Source organism: Osmia lignaria, chromosome 12 (assembly GCF_051020975.1).
Source record: "Osmia lignaria lignaria isolate PbOS001 chromosome 12, iyOsmLign1, whole genome shotgun sequence".
NCBI classification, from domain to species: domain Eukaryota; kingdom Metazoa; phylum Arthropoda; class Insecta; order Hymenoptera; family Megachilidae; genus Osmia; species Osmia lignaria.
The window spans coordinates 4,579,589-4,597,205 of record NC_135043.1 but is presented as its reverse complement, the minus strand read 5'-3'; the positions used below and the strand labels follow the sequence as shown (position 1 = coordinate 4,597,205).

The following is a 17,617-nucleotide window of genomic DNA, read 5'->3' as shown; positions in this document are numbered from 1 at the left end:
TAACTGAAGGAATTGTCAAATTCATTTACAAATTATTATAATCATATTACAGATAGGAAATGGAAAATTTAAATTGATAATTTGAAATAATTGTATTGTTAATAACCGATATTAAGAAAATCCTTACTTTTCTTTAATCTTTCTGGAGGATGTTACTGATCGGTTCACCTTTCAGCGCGGTCGAGATAACAGAAATAATCGTAAAACAAGGAGAAGTCGTTCGAGTTTCCGGAAACCGTATTCCGTGGAACAGCCTATTCCGGTCCAATCTAATTCGAGGTGAAACCAGTCTTTAGAAAGAGCGGCTGCTGAAATTGCATTCCTCGCGAGAACGCGCGGCGCATTCGCAAACCGCACTCGAAGCACAATGAGGGACGCGAATAAGAGAAGAAGAAGTCTCGGAAACTCTGCGAGAGGAACAAATAGTAAGAAAGAAAGGAAAGACCAAAAAAAAAGAGAGAGAGAATGGAAAAGAGAAAAAGCGAAAAGCAAACCAGCACACGCGTGCCAATAAAAAGGTGCAACGCGCCGGTGAAACGCCGGCGAAGAGTGCTCCCGAGTGAAGAGGCGAAGATGAACGACGAACGAAGAGAGAAAAGATTTTTCTTTCCTCTTCTCCTTGCCCCTTTTCTCTCTGCATTTGTCGTGCACTCGCGACTGGTCGTGTAGACGGCCGGAAGAGCTTCGTGGAGGACGAATATCGCGAACAATGGGGCAATTAAGACGGCAGAGAACGCGAACGGCAAGACGTCTCGCGCGTCTGTTACGAAAACCTTCGGACGAGAAAAATGAGAATGAAAACGGACGATGAAATTGTTGATCCGAGGGAGCCAAGTCTGATAATAGCGTTGCGACTGGTAAATTCTACCTTCGGGATATATGTAAAAGGGTTGCATCAAATTTTGAATTTAATCATTTTCTACACGTACAGTTTGGTTCTCTTTAATTGCATAATTAACACAGATATGAGTTTGGGAAGTAATTAGTAAGTTAAGGTGTATATTACTGATGGTTAATTACTTGCGGTTCTATTCATCTGGTAATACGGGTACTTATACCACTTGTTTGACCATAGGGGCGCCTATACTACTTGCCTGATCGTAAAGGGTATCTATACTACTTCTGCTGCCGCCAAAATTTATTTTATAAATTAATAAGAATAATTTAATATGTTTAGTAATGATACTGGGAAGTTGTTAGCTCAAAAAGAAGAAGAATAATTGATCAGTTGAAACTTGAGTGAATTTATGAAACAATCAGGTTTCAAAAGTGTTTCAAATTTAAAATCTCGTTTCGATGTTGAGTAATTTAAATTTACTTAAGAATCTCATTAGCCCCGACAGAACTGTTAAGTTAATAAAAATGAAAATAAAACGAAATTACATCTAGGGAAGGAAATATAGGTAATTGAAAGAAGAATATTAAACGACCACACTTGAAACTCCAGCAAACGCCCTATATAACTTTGACTTTTCTCTGTTTGCGAAAATAATTGATACTTACTTGTATCAATTATCGGTTCAATCGTGACCGCGGAAAAATCAACAGATACGAGAGAAGTAATAAAGTAGAAGTAATATCCGGAAAAATATCACCGAGGAACAGATCCTTCTCGTCTTGTTTCCACGTTTCGTGGCTGTTTTCGCTCCGAAGGAGAGCAGCAATTAGAAAAAAGGCCAACGACGGCTCGGTTTATACCCTCGCGATCCCCTAACGAGATTAGACGCTAGATAGGCTCTGCGAGAAGATACCACAAGTGTAATCGAGGGGGTGGAAAATCGATATGCAACACCGAGATAAGGTTTCCGGTAAGAAAAATCGCTTTGATCCTTATCGTATCCTGGAAACGCGAAAGTTATTGGCAGCGAAAACGAAAAATGATCGTATCGCAACTTTGAAATGTCAATATTATACTTTCTCGTGAGGTTTCCTACTTTCTCGGCCTGTTCTTTCATCTGACTCAGAAAATAGGAACAATTTCTTCTATTTTTTTAAGAAACGCTGCAGGACGATTCGCGGTAAACGCGAATAATACAATTTGCCTTGAATATTTTTCATATTTACGAGTACACATGGAGTATCACATAACCGGTGCTACCAATGTAAACATGATACTTTTCCCAAACAAAAATGAATTGCACACGTAACTATATTATTCCATAAATAAAACAGAAGTGCATACGTATAAAAAATTGATCAAAATCGACATTTTTAAAAATGAACTCTCGTATGAAGATATACTATTTCATATTTCCGCAACACCCTGTATATCCCGAACGATGTCACTCGAATAAAGTCAGTCTCGTACCATATAATACAGCAAAATATTTCTCTGAGAAGACGAATTGTTTTTCCTATGGAACCTTCGCTATGAATAAGAATTCCTTGCTACCAATTTCCTAGAAACAAGACTATAAACGTAGCTACTATCTAAAGAGAGATTGTTAATCGTACAGCCCCGAAAAACAAGAACAGAATTCATAAAACGGTAATAAAACTCAGAAAAAGAAATTGCATTACGACTGTTTCCATTCGTGGCGACCCAGTAAACAACGCTATAGCCTGACACGTTGTTACCATTTTTTACTTTGCTCAGCCGCGAAGAGTTTCCATTATCGACGCTTTTCCATGTGCTCGAGTTAATCGTTCCATTGTTCGCCAGGTTGGTCGCAGCTCGTCGTGGTGGTTGTAGTCGTCTTTGGTAAGCCTCTTACGAACGTACGCGTCTAAGCCAGCCCCGTACATGCACGAGGACAATACAGGGACAAGCCGTAGCCGATAGACACGGGTGTCGTCGTCGTGTATCGGGGACAACCAGACCCGGCCTCCTCAAGGTGCCTCTATGTATTCATCCCCCGTGCTATGTGTGACACGCGAGTGGACCAGCTGGAAGGAGCTTAAAGGGGAATTACAGGTCGAACGACAGAACCGCCGTACCGGATGTTCGACGCGAAACGGGGTTGCAGCGAGTCCTATTGCCCTCGATTTCATTTATATTCATACACCGCGCGTTTATTGTTTATCGTTTACCCGAAGGGCTGGATTTTATAATTGAAATAAGAAGATCGAGGAAGTTATCGAGGAGAGGATCAGCTAGTCTGGATTTAAAGGTGATTTTTGGTAACTAGAGCAAGTAGTTAATGACATTCTCGTGCTCGTCGCCTACCCGCGCATACTTCTTACACTGGCGAACTCGTTGAACGTACTCTACTGTCCTATTTTATCCTTTCGTTGGTATTCGAGTAGCTCGCTGGGTCGAGAGGTGATACTTTTTCGCTTGCGATCCAAGGTCGCTTTGACAAGAAATATTCGAAAAACTAGAGCTAGCTATCGAAGGTTATCGATCCGATAACCCTCGCTTCTCCCTGTGTTAGTACAGATAAGATAATACAAATTTTCTGTTTACGGGTATAAAAATTATTAATGGCTTCCGTGACGGTCCGAGTGATAAAAAATTAATACATACAACGATTGTCCATCGTTCGAAAGGTCGCGGGATTTTTATTGCAGCTCGTTTTGCAACATTTTTCATTGATAAAAAAGTCAGTTCGAAAATCTACCGATAGGATTGCGAAGGTCGTGATAGTTTGTTTTTTTTTTCCTCCGGATATTTCTGACACTGGTGAAGATTAATGCGCGAACCATTTTTCATTGTTCGAAGTAACGTCCAGCAATACATGGTAGAGGTGTAAAATTATGTCTTTCGTGATTCGTTCGATAGTGCAAGATTAATGCGCGATATCTTGATAAATACAAGAAAATCTGTACAACTTAGTTCTACACGAAGCATACCATTATTATTCTGAAGATCGAACACGTAATTCTCTGCAAAGATGATTGATCGATGTGTCGTTTCTAGGGAAAAGAACGGGAACCGAAAGGGGTGAATAAACGTCACACTTGTGATATTATTATTCCTGACGTTTCTCGTTGATAACGAAATTAATGTACCGCGTCGGTTTTATTAGCCCGTCACGACAGTTCGAAATGCACGGCAGAATTGAAAAAGTCAGAAAATTACTCGACTGTGTTTCGTAGCCTCGGTGACACGAGAATTGATAGAAGAAATATTTATTCCCTGCGTCGCGTTCGCTTGAAATGATTGGTATTTACAAACGCGGCTAGTTATTTAATCGAAGTGTAGCAATAACGGATAAAAACGTAACGAAATTATAACCGACGACAATTTCGTTCGTTATAACGGTGATTAAAAATAACACGCGAACCTGTCTCTGTTCGTTTCCATTTCACGCGCTCCTTTTCATCCCGTTTGTAATATCGAATTGAAATTTTTGCGTTTCGCTCTGCCGTTAGTTGACAGGATTTAAATCCGAACAAATAAACGTGCCAGTGAACACAACGGCGTTAAAAAAAAAAAAAAAATGGTACGAAATAGGCACGATAGTACAATCTAAATATAGTTATTTCGAGTATAATCGAAATCCAATAGCTTTTTGACCGATGTAAAGAGGATAGCGTTGAAATAGAAGAAAGATACGACTGCGTTTTGTGTAGCCACGCACAAATAGAATGATTTCATAAATTTCATGGGAAATCCGATCGATGAAATTGGCTGTTTAATAACAGGGAAACAGGAGCTTTGATTCATCCGTTGAAAATATCCACTAGAGAGAAGTACGAGCGTTCTTTACCGCGATTTCGGGATTTATGGAGAAAATCGGATTTTCCAACGGTGACGATGCAAACAGGAAATTCACGTGAAAATCATCGCTAAGCATCCTGTACACAGAAACAAACGTTTATCCGAATGCATTTTGCGCTTTTCGCTTTAACCGGCTAGTGAATTGAAGTAGCCACCGACGCGACGCAACGCTTTTCATCAAAATCAACGATGAATTGCGCTTTTCTCGTTTATTTATCGCGCGTTTCGTTGTAAACACAGGAAAGAAGAAAAATTAACTGTATAATTAATTGGAGAAAATAAAAGGACGTATAAAATACAGTTTATTACAACTGGTATCAGAAGGGTGGTGTGCTAAAGCCGATAAGAATTGGTGACTAAAAGGCGTGTGCAGGAATTCTTTCCTCTCGAGCAAAGAACACGATAAGCAGCCGATTATACCAGGCTCATAATTCAACCGGAAAATAATTCACTTGTGTTTTTTTTCTGTTCACACCGCAAGCTCGTAAATTTCATAACGTATTCGACAAAAACTAACCTCCACGCCCTTAACCATTCCTTTGTGCTGACCTGGATCATTTCTTCTATAGTGATTTGTGATGACTTGTAATGTGCTTTTTTTCCTTTTTTCTGATAAATATGTATTATCGATTAAATTAATCTGAATTTTGAATTCAACCCTCAAATGGTGGTATAAAATTTAGGAAATGAAAATTCAGTAGTCCACTCCCCAAGCATTAATTAATAATCGATAAAATTATTTAGAAATCTGTTTTAATATAATAACGAAATGAATAGAGGATATTTAATTTGGATGGTCGTTCTTTCCATCAATTTATCGATGGAAAAATCGAGGATCGAACAAGTGAATCGATTTATCGGTCATTGAAATTACGCCCCCGACGAATATCTGCATTAATGAATTTCATTTCGCGGCGGAACGAATCATGTCGAATACCGATTTGACGGGAAATGAATTCCGGATAACGACGTTTACAAGACTGACGGGTTTACTTTGCATTCTCGTGCGTTTAATTGCAAAATCGTGCGCGCAATTTCATTTCCCGGACGTTTGCCGGAAACCCGTCGGTTTAACTTTAATCACCGAATCATGCCAGCTACCAGTCGATCCTACGTCAAATTTGAGAATTGAGAACCGCCACGGTCAGTGGCGTGCACGATTGTTCAAATTCCTGCTGGTTACTTTAAATACTTGCTCACCTGAATGTAACTGAAACGAAATTACACATCTTCCTAAATCAATCACAAAAGACAATCCTAAATGAAATTCTCAATTCTAAACTCGATTAACACGTTAGATGTCACGATGAAAACGAACATATACGAATATTATAATTTCATTTTCCAATTTAAACTTGCCACTTGCTACATCACGAAATTAATATAATATCAATGCTATTTAGAATCCCCTTTCCTTCCGGTTACTCGATCACGTGTAACGCGTTAACATTAAAATTCAACTAATTACTGTTAGAAGCGAAAGCTCGCAATAGAGATACTAAATCATTAATTAGGAGGTGGATCAGTGTCGTGGTGGTCGGTAGATAAATTACACGGCATGTAGATGGTTCTCAGAAGCAGATAACGAGAAAGAGAGAGAGAGGATGTTGGTAACGGTGTCGAGACGTTAGCCGTGTGCCCTAAAAGCCGAGCGGGATCGATTAAGTGGCATCGAGAGGGTTTCTTTAAAGAGGAACCTGAACGCTTAGCGGGCTCGTTGAATTCTCATCTGGCCGACGAGTCCTCCGGGCAACTTGATACTAAATCTGAAACTTGTGTTACCGTCGTCCCCAAAGTACTCGAGGCTATTTCGAGAATGCACGGACCTGGGTTTAAGACAGAACGACGACCCGTCTGATACACTCGAGTTGCTGCCCTGATCCACCATATTGTTCACGCCGCAACATTGTAAACGTGCCTTCGGATAAAACAGAACGATATTCCAGCATTACAAAAGTGAAATTATAAAAATTTCACGTTGAGATAACACGAAGGAATAAACAACGGGTCGTCGTCGTCGTCATCGTTGAACTTTTAAGTGTCGGCTGTTTTGGCGCGACCCGACGACGGATGTTTAATCCCCCGGCTGACAGAGGAAGGAAGGGGATGCATAACCGGCAAAGTTCACAGACCTGTCTCTCGTTTCGACGCGGAGAAACTTCGTTCGAAGGGTTTCAAGAGAATTTTTTCTCCCCTTTTCTCCGTCGAGGACGAACCAGCTGACGCGAAACCATGATGAAAAAGCGCGATGCGTTTTAAATTAATGACGAAAATGATGAATTCTGTATTTCCCGCACTTAACGCGAGATGATTAAAGCTTCAATTAAACACCCGTTTAATTGAACCGGCTATTTGAGTAGACCTCCTTTGACTTCGCCAATGTCAACGTCGAGACCGGGAAAAAAAATTAATTCCCTAGAGAAATTTGCGGTGTAAAAGAGGGGGGAAAGAAACCGTACCGTGGTATTGCGACAGAGAGGTTCTCATCGTGCCACGTAAAAATCCCTGTTTTCAACGACATGACTTCGGGGTTTTGGCAACGCGGTCGAAGACAATCTTTCGACGAGATTCCAACGGCACGGTGCCAGGAAGCTTGTTGACGGGCCTCTCGACACTTTTTTTTTTTTTATCCCCCCGCCCCCTCACTAACCCCGTTCACCGGAAACGATTTATCCCAGGGTTGGTCGGTACAAGTCCGTTGACCCGTTAACGAACACACTCGGTCAGCGAAACACGCGAATTAATCTCGAATCGGATTTCGAAAGATTTGCCCGATCACCGCGGGGAGGGTGGTTTTTCCTCCTCGTTGGACGACTCGCCGGCGCGCCGATTGAAATTGCAAATTCACCGATACACGGTTATTCGAGCACGGTTACGATTAAATTATCGCCCGGACGAAGCTGTATTTGCTTCGTTCTTAAAATCGGACCGGACGTTAATCAACGGGTCGCGCTCACAGATTTATGGAATACGAAATCAACGGGCAAACGACACGAAGGCCGTCGCGTCGAGCAAATTAACTCCTGCTTTTTGCCGCTGGCAGAAGATGGCCAACGAGTACGAGTAGAGATTACTATTTCGAAGATATCTTATTAACGTATTAAAATGAAACTACCTGGTAACAGAATTTTATCTACCCCTATGATATATGTACTAGATGTTAAAGGGAGTAGGTTAAAGAAATATCTTTGACGAATACCGAGTAAAATTTTACGTGAAATTTTATCAAAGTTGAACTTAACGATGTTCGTTTGAAAGAACTAAAAAAAAATAAGGATCGAAGAGGAGGAGTGGAGGATGGAGGAAATTTGAAAGTGGCAATTAGAGTGGCATGGTGGAGAGAACATCGTCTTTCTGGTCGATAACGATCTCTGGTTGGATAATCTGAACGGCAACCTGCCAACCAACCACTCGTCCTTATTTTCCTCGTGTCTCTGCAACGATCAGACCGCTTTATACGGATTAATTCGTCGATAAACGCTTGCCCGTTTTCGAGTTTATTACACGTCCTCTATATCTCGTTACGATCCTTTCCAACATTTACGTTTCATCCCTCTGGCTAATAATCTTTCCGTCTTTCGCCTTCCATTCCCTACCTTACCATTTTACGTTTCATTTTTTCATTTCACCTTTGACTGTTTCAACTTTATTCATCTTTTCCGGATCTTTGAAACGACCGCGTGTTTGGCTCGCTCTCTTTGACCCTTTTTTGATACCGTTCCCATCTACGTTCCCTTTTCGCTTTGGATCCCCTTTCCAATCCTCGACTTTCCGCACCGATATTCGCTCTTCAGCTTCGTTTCACTCTACTTTTTGCTCGTTTTTCGGTATTTAAATTTCCATACCCCTTTTTTCCATCTTTTTACTTTGAGTTTTCGTTTCCACAGATGACAAGCTCCCATTCTGTTCCCCATTATTCTTCCCTCGGTTCTCTTCCTCTTTCCCTGTTTCAACTTTCTTCAGTACACCTCTTAACCTTTTTTACACGAGTCCCTTCTTCCTCTTCAACTGTCCCACGCACGTGCCAACCCTTCCTCTTAACTTCCCGACCCCCTTATCGGCTTTCTCTTTCTCCCTTCGTCTTACTGACTCCCTTTTCCATTTACTCACACCCTCCCCTTCTTGACCTTCTTTCTTCGTTAAACACTCTCTTCAATTTTCTTCGATTCCTCTCGATTTCTTCATCTTCGCTATTCTTCCGGTTATCTCAACGGAGAATCGTGTTATCGTTCTCTCAATTCTATTTTACAATTCTTATCCCTTCAATTTTCTTCCGTCAGATCAGAGCAGAATGAAATTTATAAATCTCAGATTTCTTAAACTGACTATTTACGATAATAACCCTTCGAGAATTTTAAATTGGCAAAGTGAAGACTGTTTCGAATTTGAATTTCCCGATGCAACCCCTTCCTTCTTAGTCAACATTACCCGCAACCCCTTTCGCAAAGAATTACGTACCTGCATTAAATCCCAGGCAGTCGAGTGGTTCGGGTAATCTCGTAAACGAGAAGTAAGCGCGGCGTTAATCCGCTCGCGGAGCGTTCCGAATAGAAGCGCGGCTCGTTCCGTCCGCGATATTAATAAACCCGTGTCCTGGCGGAAAATGGCGAAGTTGGAGTAATCCGAAGCGTATCGCAGCCGCCCGTGAGCGAAGCACCTGACACGAGTCGCGTGTTACACGCGTGAAACTGACTCGACCCGTTGTTTGCCTTCCTCGTTGCGTCGTTAACCCTACCGTCCTCAACAACGATATATACGCGCTTGTTTATCGAACAGAAGACGCTTGACGTCGCGATGAAAGTTGGTGGAATTAGCCGACGTTGCACCCTCGTTGAAACGCTTCGACGCTCGCGGCTTCTACTTTTTACTCGCGTCCTTTACAGCTTCATCGAGACTCCGGATTAACGAGGCTGGAGAATATTGAAGCGATGCGGGGTGAGAATGAACCTTTTCTCGCTGATAGAGTTTCAGATTACCTTTTCTATTTTTTTATAAATTCTCTGACTAGTTTATCAATCCTAACATCACCTCTTCGATGATAAAACGAAGATATATGTATTTGAAAATTTGAAAATGTAAATTTTCCCATCCATGTTTAGCATTTATTTCTAGACACCGAGCTCCCTTTGTTTTACCATCCTGTATAAAATAGTGCATCAGAAGGATCAAACCGCGTTTCATGGTCGATCGTAACGCTCGCGATGATCCTAGATCATAAGAAAACGATAAAAGTAAAAGGGCGTGGAAGTGGTTTTAGCGATCTCCGAGCGATCGTTTGGCAAAAAGAATTTACGAGGCGACGTGACCGAACAGGCCGAACGGACACGCGGTCGAAGCTAATCCGGAAATCCGAGATGTTCGACGATTTACCGAGAACACGCGATTTTTATTGACCGTTTACGGATATCCGGCGGAATCTGTGTTCGAAATTCAAACGATCGTCCGCGGACGGGCCTGCAGCTACGTGAAATTAACAGGAATTTTACTTCGAACTATCTTGAGAAATCATTCTAGCGACGGATGAAATATGATTCGAGGACAGAGATTGCGGTGAAATTTGAATTTTCGCGAAGACGAATGGTCGGACGATGCTGGAACGGCACGAAAGAGATATAGAATACGCTAGACGACGGAAGTTACACGCTGGGCTCTTCCATCTTGAGGACTTCCGCTTGATCCGTGGCAAAGTTCGCGCCAACTGGATCCCACCGTTTCCCGCGACGTATTTACGTATTGTCGGGGCCCGGAATTACATTGTAACGCGGTTCCGGTTTTCGAAGAATTTAATTGTGCTCCGAGGAAAGGTTTACGATCCCTTTGGAACACTTGCGAATCTGTGAGTTTACAACGTGACCACCGAACACTACCAACAATGTTAACCAACTTTGTTGAGAGAGAAATTGGATTCAATTGAAAGAGAAAAAATCGGGGCCGAAGGTTTTGTTTCAATAACTTTTCTATTGACACGTTCCCTCTCGTAGTTCTTTTATTTTCTTATAAAAGATAGCAAGAGCGAGATGCGAAGGAGAATATTACATCAGAAGAATCAAATTTATATTTCTGCTATACCTTGCAGGAAAAGAGAGTACAATAGAAACTTCCTTTATGTTGCCAGAAGGCTTGTACATCCTTCCATGAAAACAGCACGAAGTAAATCAACCCTGATGAAAAATTGTTCAAGTAAACTTATCAATCATTCAGACATTGGGATTGATAGCTATGAACAATGTTAAGTGATTCTGCTAACATGGAAACTCTATTCAATTAGGAAGAGTTGATAAGAAAAAAGAAGAAGCATAAATTCCTTCATTCTTTTGTGAAAGATAACAAGAGGCCAGGTACAAGAAGGAATTTTATATCAAAAGAATCGAATTTGTTTCTTCTACACCTTCCAAGAGAAAATATGATAGGAACTTCTTTCATGTCACGACAAGAAGACTTCTACATTCTTTTATGAAAAAGGAATCAAGTGCAAGTCGAACTCAATTCACATATATTATAATACTCTCACGAAAGACTTACGAATCATCATTCAACTAAACGAGAAAGGAATAATTACTTGATTAATTCTGGACTTGAAAGATTGCATGGTCACGAGTCCAAATTTTCCTCGAAATCGCCCGAGGCAACATGGTAGAACAGTATTTCGCAAAGCTTTTTATTATGCCTCCCATCGCGTGACGCTCACTTTCCACGTTCGAGCATAAATTTTCTAATATCTAGCTTTTAATTAGTAGGTAACAGTAGCGGTCCCGCGGGACATCGTGAGTAGATGTTAATCAGCCGTCGACGAATATAAAGCGCGTGCGGTTTTAAACACGGCACCGCGTTTCGCAATTGGTTCGGCTCCGTTCGCCTCGCGAAAATTGTTCGACTGATAAAAAAAAACTCGTTTGCAACTTGCATCGCGCGTATCGAGCGGAACGCTCGCGTTACCTCCGCTACTTTAACGCTGAAAATTTACTTTCGATCCGCTACGATTCGCTCTTTCGACCAAGTTTTATTCCGAGGCTAACGCGAGCAAGCAGGTGGAAATTTGATGAAAGATTCCTTTTTTTTTATAGTCCCATTAAGATTTAAAGAGTATCGTGAAAGTCGCATAAACTCTGTTATTATTCTATGCTTCGTACAAAACAGCTTATTTAACTATTCCATACAAAGCCAGCTGGTTTCACAACGAAAATGTTCATAGGAAGTCCAGTTGAACGTTGTCAAACGAGACGTAACCGCGTCTTAAAGCCGCTTTGAATGAAAACCCGGTGGTGAATTTGGCTAACCTCGAGGCCACGGGAAAATTTGTGGCGGATTTAGAGGCTTTGAGCGCCAATGTTTACACCGAAATGCCAGAATTAGTAATTCTGAGTAATTGGTACTTTGCATAAATTAGCGTATGTGGCGCCTAGCATTTCGAAAGCTTTGGTATTTCAATGAAAATTATAAGATACCTGTTTTCGTGTACCTGACAAATAACAAATCGTTATTTGAGAAATATTTTTCTCAATAAGAACGTCGCAGCTTCCTATGACGGTGCAATATTTTGCACCACCCCAGACACGCTAATACGCAAACTACGTTTCGTGGTCCCGAATTCGTCATAAAATATTCCTTAAACATCCCTCACGAATGTCTGGAGGAAGCGGAGAAATCGAGGTACCAGCCACGAAGCTGGAGAGGACGAAGGGGAATGGAAGCAGAGGCCAGTTTCCGGTGTCTGCCGAGCGAATATAAATTTCAAGCCACCGTCTCTGAAACGAACGGAACGGAACTTTCTCGCTGGTTGAAGCAGCAAAAGAGGGAGACGTTACGGGCTTTTCCACCCTGCACCCCTTCGCCCCGACCGTCCCATCCCCGAACCAACCCCCGTCGTGTCCACGGTTTTCTTTTGTTTTGTTAAATTCCTTTTTGCGCGGCTCCGGCACCGCGTCTGCAGCCAGGAAACGATGTCAACGATACTCATCTTAATGCCTGTTGAACCGGAAGTGCAAGGATGAGAGCCCTAAGGCCTCTCGAGGCTCTGGCAAGCAAGCGTAATGAAAACGCGCACCGAGAAAAACAAGGGCTCGCCTGGGTAATTCGTGCATTTTCCTTCGTTCTACTTTCCCTTTTCTCAACGTTCCTCTCTATCGTTCTTTACCGTTACTTTGATGACGATCAAGTATTCAATAATACACAAAAGACTTAAAAATAATTTCATTCTTTCTTTTTCATAGTAAGAATTGATTTTTGAAAACTTTAAAATACTGGTAATAAATTTATGGAGCTCTAATTTTAATTAATTAGTAGTCTTGTAACGAAACAAAATACTCTCGCGTTAATAATTGTCACGTGTTTCGCATTCGATGTACGAGTACAACGACATCGAGTCAGTTTCGAGTGAGTAGAATTTGTGCTTCTACTTACGGATGATGACACTGAGTCCTCGAGATCGGAGTAAGCGGATTTGCGGTAGACGATTGCATGGCTTGCACAGAAGGTCAGGAATATCGTGCATATGGAGAGGAGCACGATCACCTGCAATGCAAATTGATTTATTTGTACCGTTCCATATTGCTCGTTCGAGCGACTACTCGGAAAAGCTTAATTTAAAACACGTGTTTTCAGCAAAATTCAGTTCAACTCTAGTACATCTATAATCCTTTCGAATATGTAGAATATGGATTACGCCAGATGAATTAAATTGCCTATCCAAACGTAAACTAAACTAAAACAGGTTCAGCATATCGCAAGTAATATTTTAAGGTTAAGAGTACGGTCAAGACGTACGTCCTTGTACTAACCTGATAACGTGTTTTCGACATTTACCACAGCGACCACAGCTCCAGCAAACCACAAATTTCCTTCGTTATTTCCGGCTTAGTAAACCACCTCGATAAAGTGTCAATTTTTATTAACACAGCACGGTACTATTTATACGATAAACGGAGAAACGACGCCAACAAACTTTCGCGTCGAAGCACGCGCGTTGTGTACGTGATGGACACCACGCCTATGTTTCAACGTATTGTCAACAACATTCTACACGATTCATAAACTACTTACTTGAAAACTACGCGTACAGCAGATAGAAAACTTTAACGAGTTTCGTTGTGGACTAATTTTAAGTGTAAATTCTGTGAAATTATTAACAGACGCGGTTATGTAGCACGACACGAGCAGTCACGCGAAAGAAATGGCGCGAAATCCTGCGCACTACGCAATTGTGGTTACTGCGCAGGTCACAGATGGCTCAGGAATCCAACATGGCCGGCGGAGCAGTGAAGCGGCGGGAGTTTGTTATTGTTGTGTGAGACTGCTTACGAGTCGTAGAAGTTCTCGGTCGCGTTGCAAAAAGTGTTTACGATCTTATAAGACAGCGGAATTATTGCGATGAATCGTACGAACAATTTATATATTGTGTTATTACTGTGTGGAATCTGTAGACATGAACACTTTGAGAACATCGTTCGTGGTTGAACGAGTCATGGTTTCTGGTAAGTACGTAAATAGAATGAATTACATTTAAAATAATGTAGAAAGACACATTGTGATTCATTTCAAATTAGTTCATTAAATATTCAAATTAATTTGCTTGTCTGATAAATGAGGACAGATTCGTGAATGATGAATGGAAATTTTGTATTTAAGGTCGGTAATGAAGACATCCGAATGACAAATGGCGCAAATGAGGTTAATTAAGGTTAGTGGCTGCTCGCTCTCTTACAATGTAATATATAATTCAACTTCCACGTTTCTTTTAAGTTCATAATAACGAAATAATTGAACGACATAATTTCGTTTGCGTTTATTACAACGAAAAGAAATTCGTACAAAAAAATAGAGGATCAAGTAAATCGATTAAATTGACTGAACGATAGGTGTAAACTAGCTTCTAGTCCTCGAAATTCGTTCTCGTTGATCGAACGAATTTTTTCGCAGGCACGTACTCTCTGTTTGCCCAAAACATCGAGATGAGAGGAACGATGTGCGTCGAACCGCGTCACGTTTTCCGCGTTAATACGTCGTGCCTGTAATTCGCGTACGTCGAGCGTTTAGTTTAAACCCGCCATGGGCCAATTATCCCATGCACATGCAATTTTCTACGTGAATGTATCCGAATTCCCACGTAGGCACTTTATTTTTTTCGCCACCCCTACACGTATCTGATACTCGGTATAAACTATAAATATCTCGTTTGTTATTTAACTCGCGAGAAATATTACAGAAATAAATTTGTATAATATCAAAAAAGAAAGGAGAAACAAGCTGAATAATTGATATCCGACAAATAGATTTACGATTCGTATTTTTCATCGCATAGCACGGAATAGATTTACGGGTCATCGATTGATTAACAATTTGTCTTCCAATCGTTTGAGTTCGAAAGGATTGATGCCGACTAGATGACGAAAAATACAGGGTATCGATTTAAAACGAAATACCGTACGGAAGTGAAAATTTTCGAGGTGTTTATCACCCAATACGTGGAAGATTGTAAAAAAGTAACTGGAGGCTGTTGCTATCGGATTTATATTCGTTGGCTTAGCCAGGGGGCCGCTTTATCGTTGGCTAACTTGTCCCTCCGACAAATGGGCTTTTCCCGTTTCCGTAAGAGAGGAGGGGTCGTCGATACGACGAGCAAAAGGGACGTTGAAGAAAGAAATAGAGCGAAGCTATTAGGAATTTCGATCGATCGCGGGGCCAGCTTGCGGATTGCTGGCCAGCGAAAAGCTCCTGTCGGTGGTTACGACGATTAAACGCGAGGATTTCCGTGGTCGAACGTCGAACGGCAAACAGGTTCGATTCACGAACGGGAATTTACACCTTCCACCGTCCGTGGTCTGGCTTACGAGGAGATTTAATCCAACATACCTTTTGTGGCCGAGGAATTGGCCGAATATTATCGGGACCTGTTTACGTCGCATAGCCACCATCGTTTGCGCGTGTCTATCTTTCCTGATCATTAAATTTCATAACACGTTTCACAATTGAGGGCAGATACGAGGTCTGTTTAAATGCATGTTAAAAATTTATAAAAATCGAACGAACGTGAAAATTTTAAGGAAACGTTTCAAGCAACTTTTACCGAATTCTTTTCATCAGTAGGAATAAATTTCGTCGCTAATCGATAAATCGAGCACTGTTAGCCAACGAAACGGCGTTATTACACGCTTATTAACCCAATAAATTCGCCTGTCCGATAGCAACCTCCACGAACTTTTGCATATTCGATCCGTCGCGTCGTTCCAGAAGAATTCCAACGTAGCCCGGGCCAACCTCTTGCATAAATCTATCCCTCGTAGATGGCTACAGTTTTGTCCGCGTACCCACCCTCTCTTATCCTTCTCTCATTTCCTTTCTCTGTTTGTTTGCCCGTTCCTGTTGCACGTGACAGCCGCTTCATGCATCTTTGGTGAACCACGTTTGCACCGCGGTTCGACAACTTCGGTTTCGAACAGCCCCGAATCCGATCGCCTTAGCGGTCCACCTTGAAAAATTCCTATCGTCGCGACGTTTCATGGAAATTTACCGTCGCGACGACACCGAGACCAGGAATAATTTATGAATTAAAGCCGACCCCTAGTCAGAACTCATTCCGATCCCAGAACGTCTCCTTTTAACATGCGACGCAATTATTATTTTCTTGTTTGAAAAATTATCGAAAAACGAATTTGTTTTCGAACCGCGGTATTTATTCAACGCGATACAGATGCTTCTAGCGCGTACGTAATGCGGTCACCGCACGCTCTGTTTACCTCATTCGTAAATAGGTGACGAGCTCTATTATTTCCTACGGAGACAGCGAAAGTCCTTATTGTCCTGCGCGGAGAAGTTGTTTCGACTCAGTACATTCATTCTAGTTAAAGCATTGTCTGAGGGAACGTATTCGACAATTATCAGATTCCAGAGTAAGGAAATGTGGAACACTGAATAACTACATATTTCGACGCATTTTATTTATTTTTAAGATTGTGAAGTAATTCGTATTGTTTTTTTCATATTTTGATTTTCTCACTGAAAATCAGTGTCGGTAGTATCACGAGTCCCATAGCATCGAACTGCAACTTTGAATTATAACATTGAATCGCGACAGAAATTCTGTCCATTTTCATGGTACAAGCTGTGAGCGATAACCTCGGAAGATGTACACTTTCGTTTCTTTTTACTCGTTCGCTGGATAACAACGTCGATCGTTTGTACGCGATCGTTCAAAGCCGAGTAAGGTCCATTATCCTCGAGCCAGATGAATGATTTAATTTATGCCCGCTTTTTCCGACATCCCTCCACCGATTCTCGAGCCATTGTTTCCTCGTCGATCGATCGAATGTTTCATAGAATTGTTGGACCTTGTTTTTGTCACGGTTTGTAATTTGGCTGTTGCATTGATCGCGTGAAAACAAGTAATTATTTTCAACGCGAATATTTTAATATTTCCATGATTGGAAAAACGCAAAGGACTATTTTCCTGCTCGACGTCAAATCAAGCATTCAAAGAGACGCGTTGCTGTTCACGGAATTGAAAGAAAACATGGGGAAAAATAGAGTAACTGTATACTGGATGGATCGAGGTCGAAGGTATAAAACAAGTTAAATATTTTAAAAGTTTTCAATTATTCATAAAATTTAATTGTTGCTTCCGACTTCGGTCTATCTTGTGCGGTAAATGTTCTGTCAACCAATGGTAAAAAAAATAAGAAAAAGAAAAATAGAATTCTCGACCGTCTCGTTTCACGCTGGCTCACGTTCCTTTTTTCGTCTGGATGTTCTTGAAATTGGCTTCGTGCATGAGCCACCAGTGTCCCCGAGGTACTCTTTCTTTCTCCTTACCTCCATCTCTTCTTCGTTTCTACCTTTCTCTTGTTTTCCAGTTCCTTTTCGCGTCTATAACCAGCTTCCGCTTCATCCCTCGTGTTACTCTTCTTCCCTTAATCCTTTCTTTTCCACCCTCAGCTTACCTCTTACTTTCTATTTATTTTG

At 41.3% G+C, this 17,617-nt stretch overlaps 1 protein-coding gene and 1 long non-coding RNA gene across 2 annotated transcripts in view; one reads left to right on the top strand and one right to left on the bottom strand.

The window, feature by feature from the left end:
• The window catches only part of LOC143305911 (uncharacterized), a 42,090-nt gene extending 28,273 nt beyond the window's left edge, over positions 1–13,817 (bottom strand). Inside the window, exons 1-2 of the long non-coding RNA XR_013063121.1 lie at positions 13,441–13,817; positions 13,064–13,174 (exon numbers count right to left, since the gene is read on the bottom strand). This is a non-coding gene — a long non-coding RNA (uncharacterized LOC143305911). The remainder of the gene's footprint in view (positions 1–13,063; positions 13,175–13,440) is intronic.
• Positions 13,818–13,828: 11 nt separating this feature from the next.
• The window catches only part of Dhit (regulator of G protein signaling double hit), a 48,411-nt gene continuing 44,622 nt past the window's right edge, over positions 13,829–17,617 (top strand). The window contains exons 1-2 of the mRNA XM_034320967.2: positions 13,829–14,133; positions 14,288–14,339. Coding sequence (XP_034176858.2) covers positions 14,316–14,339 — 24 coding nt within the window. The 5' untranslated portion in view covers positions 13,829–14,133; positions 14,288–14,315. The remainder of the gene's footprint in view (positions 14,134–14,287; positions 14,340–17,617) is intronic.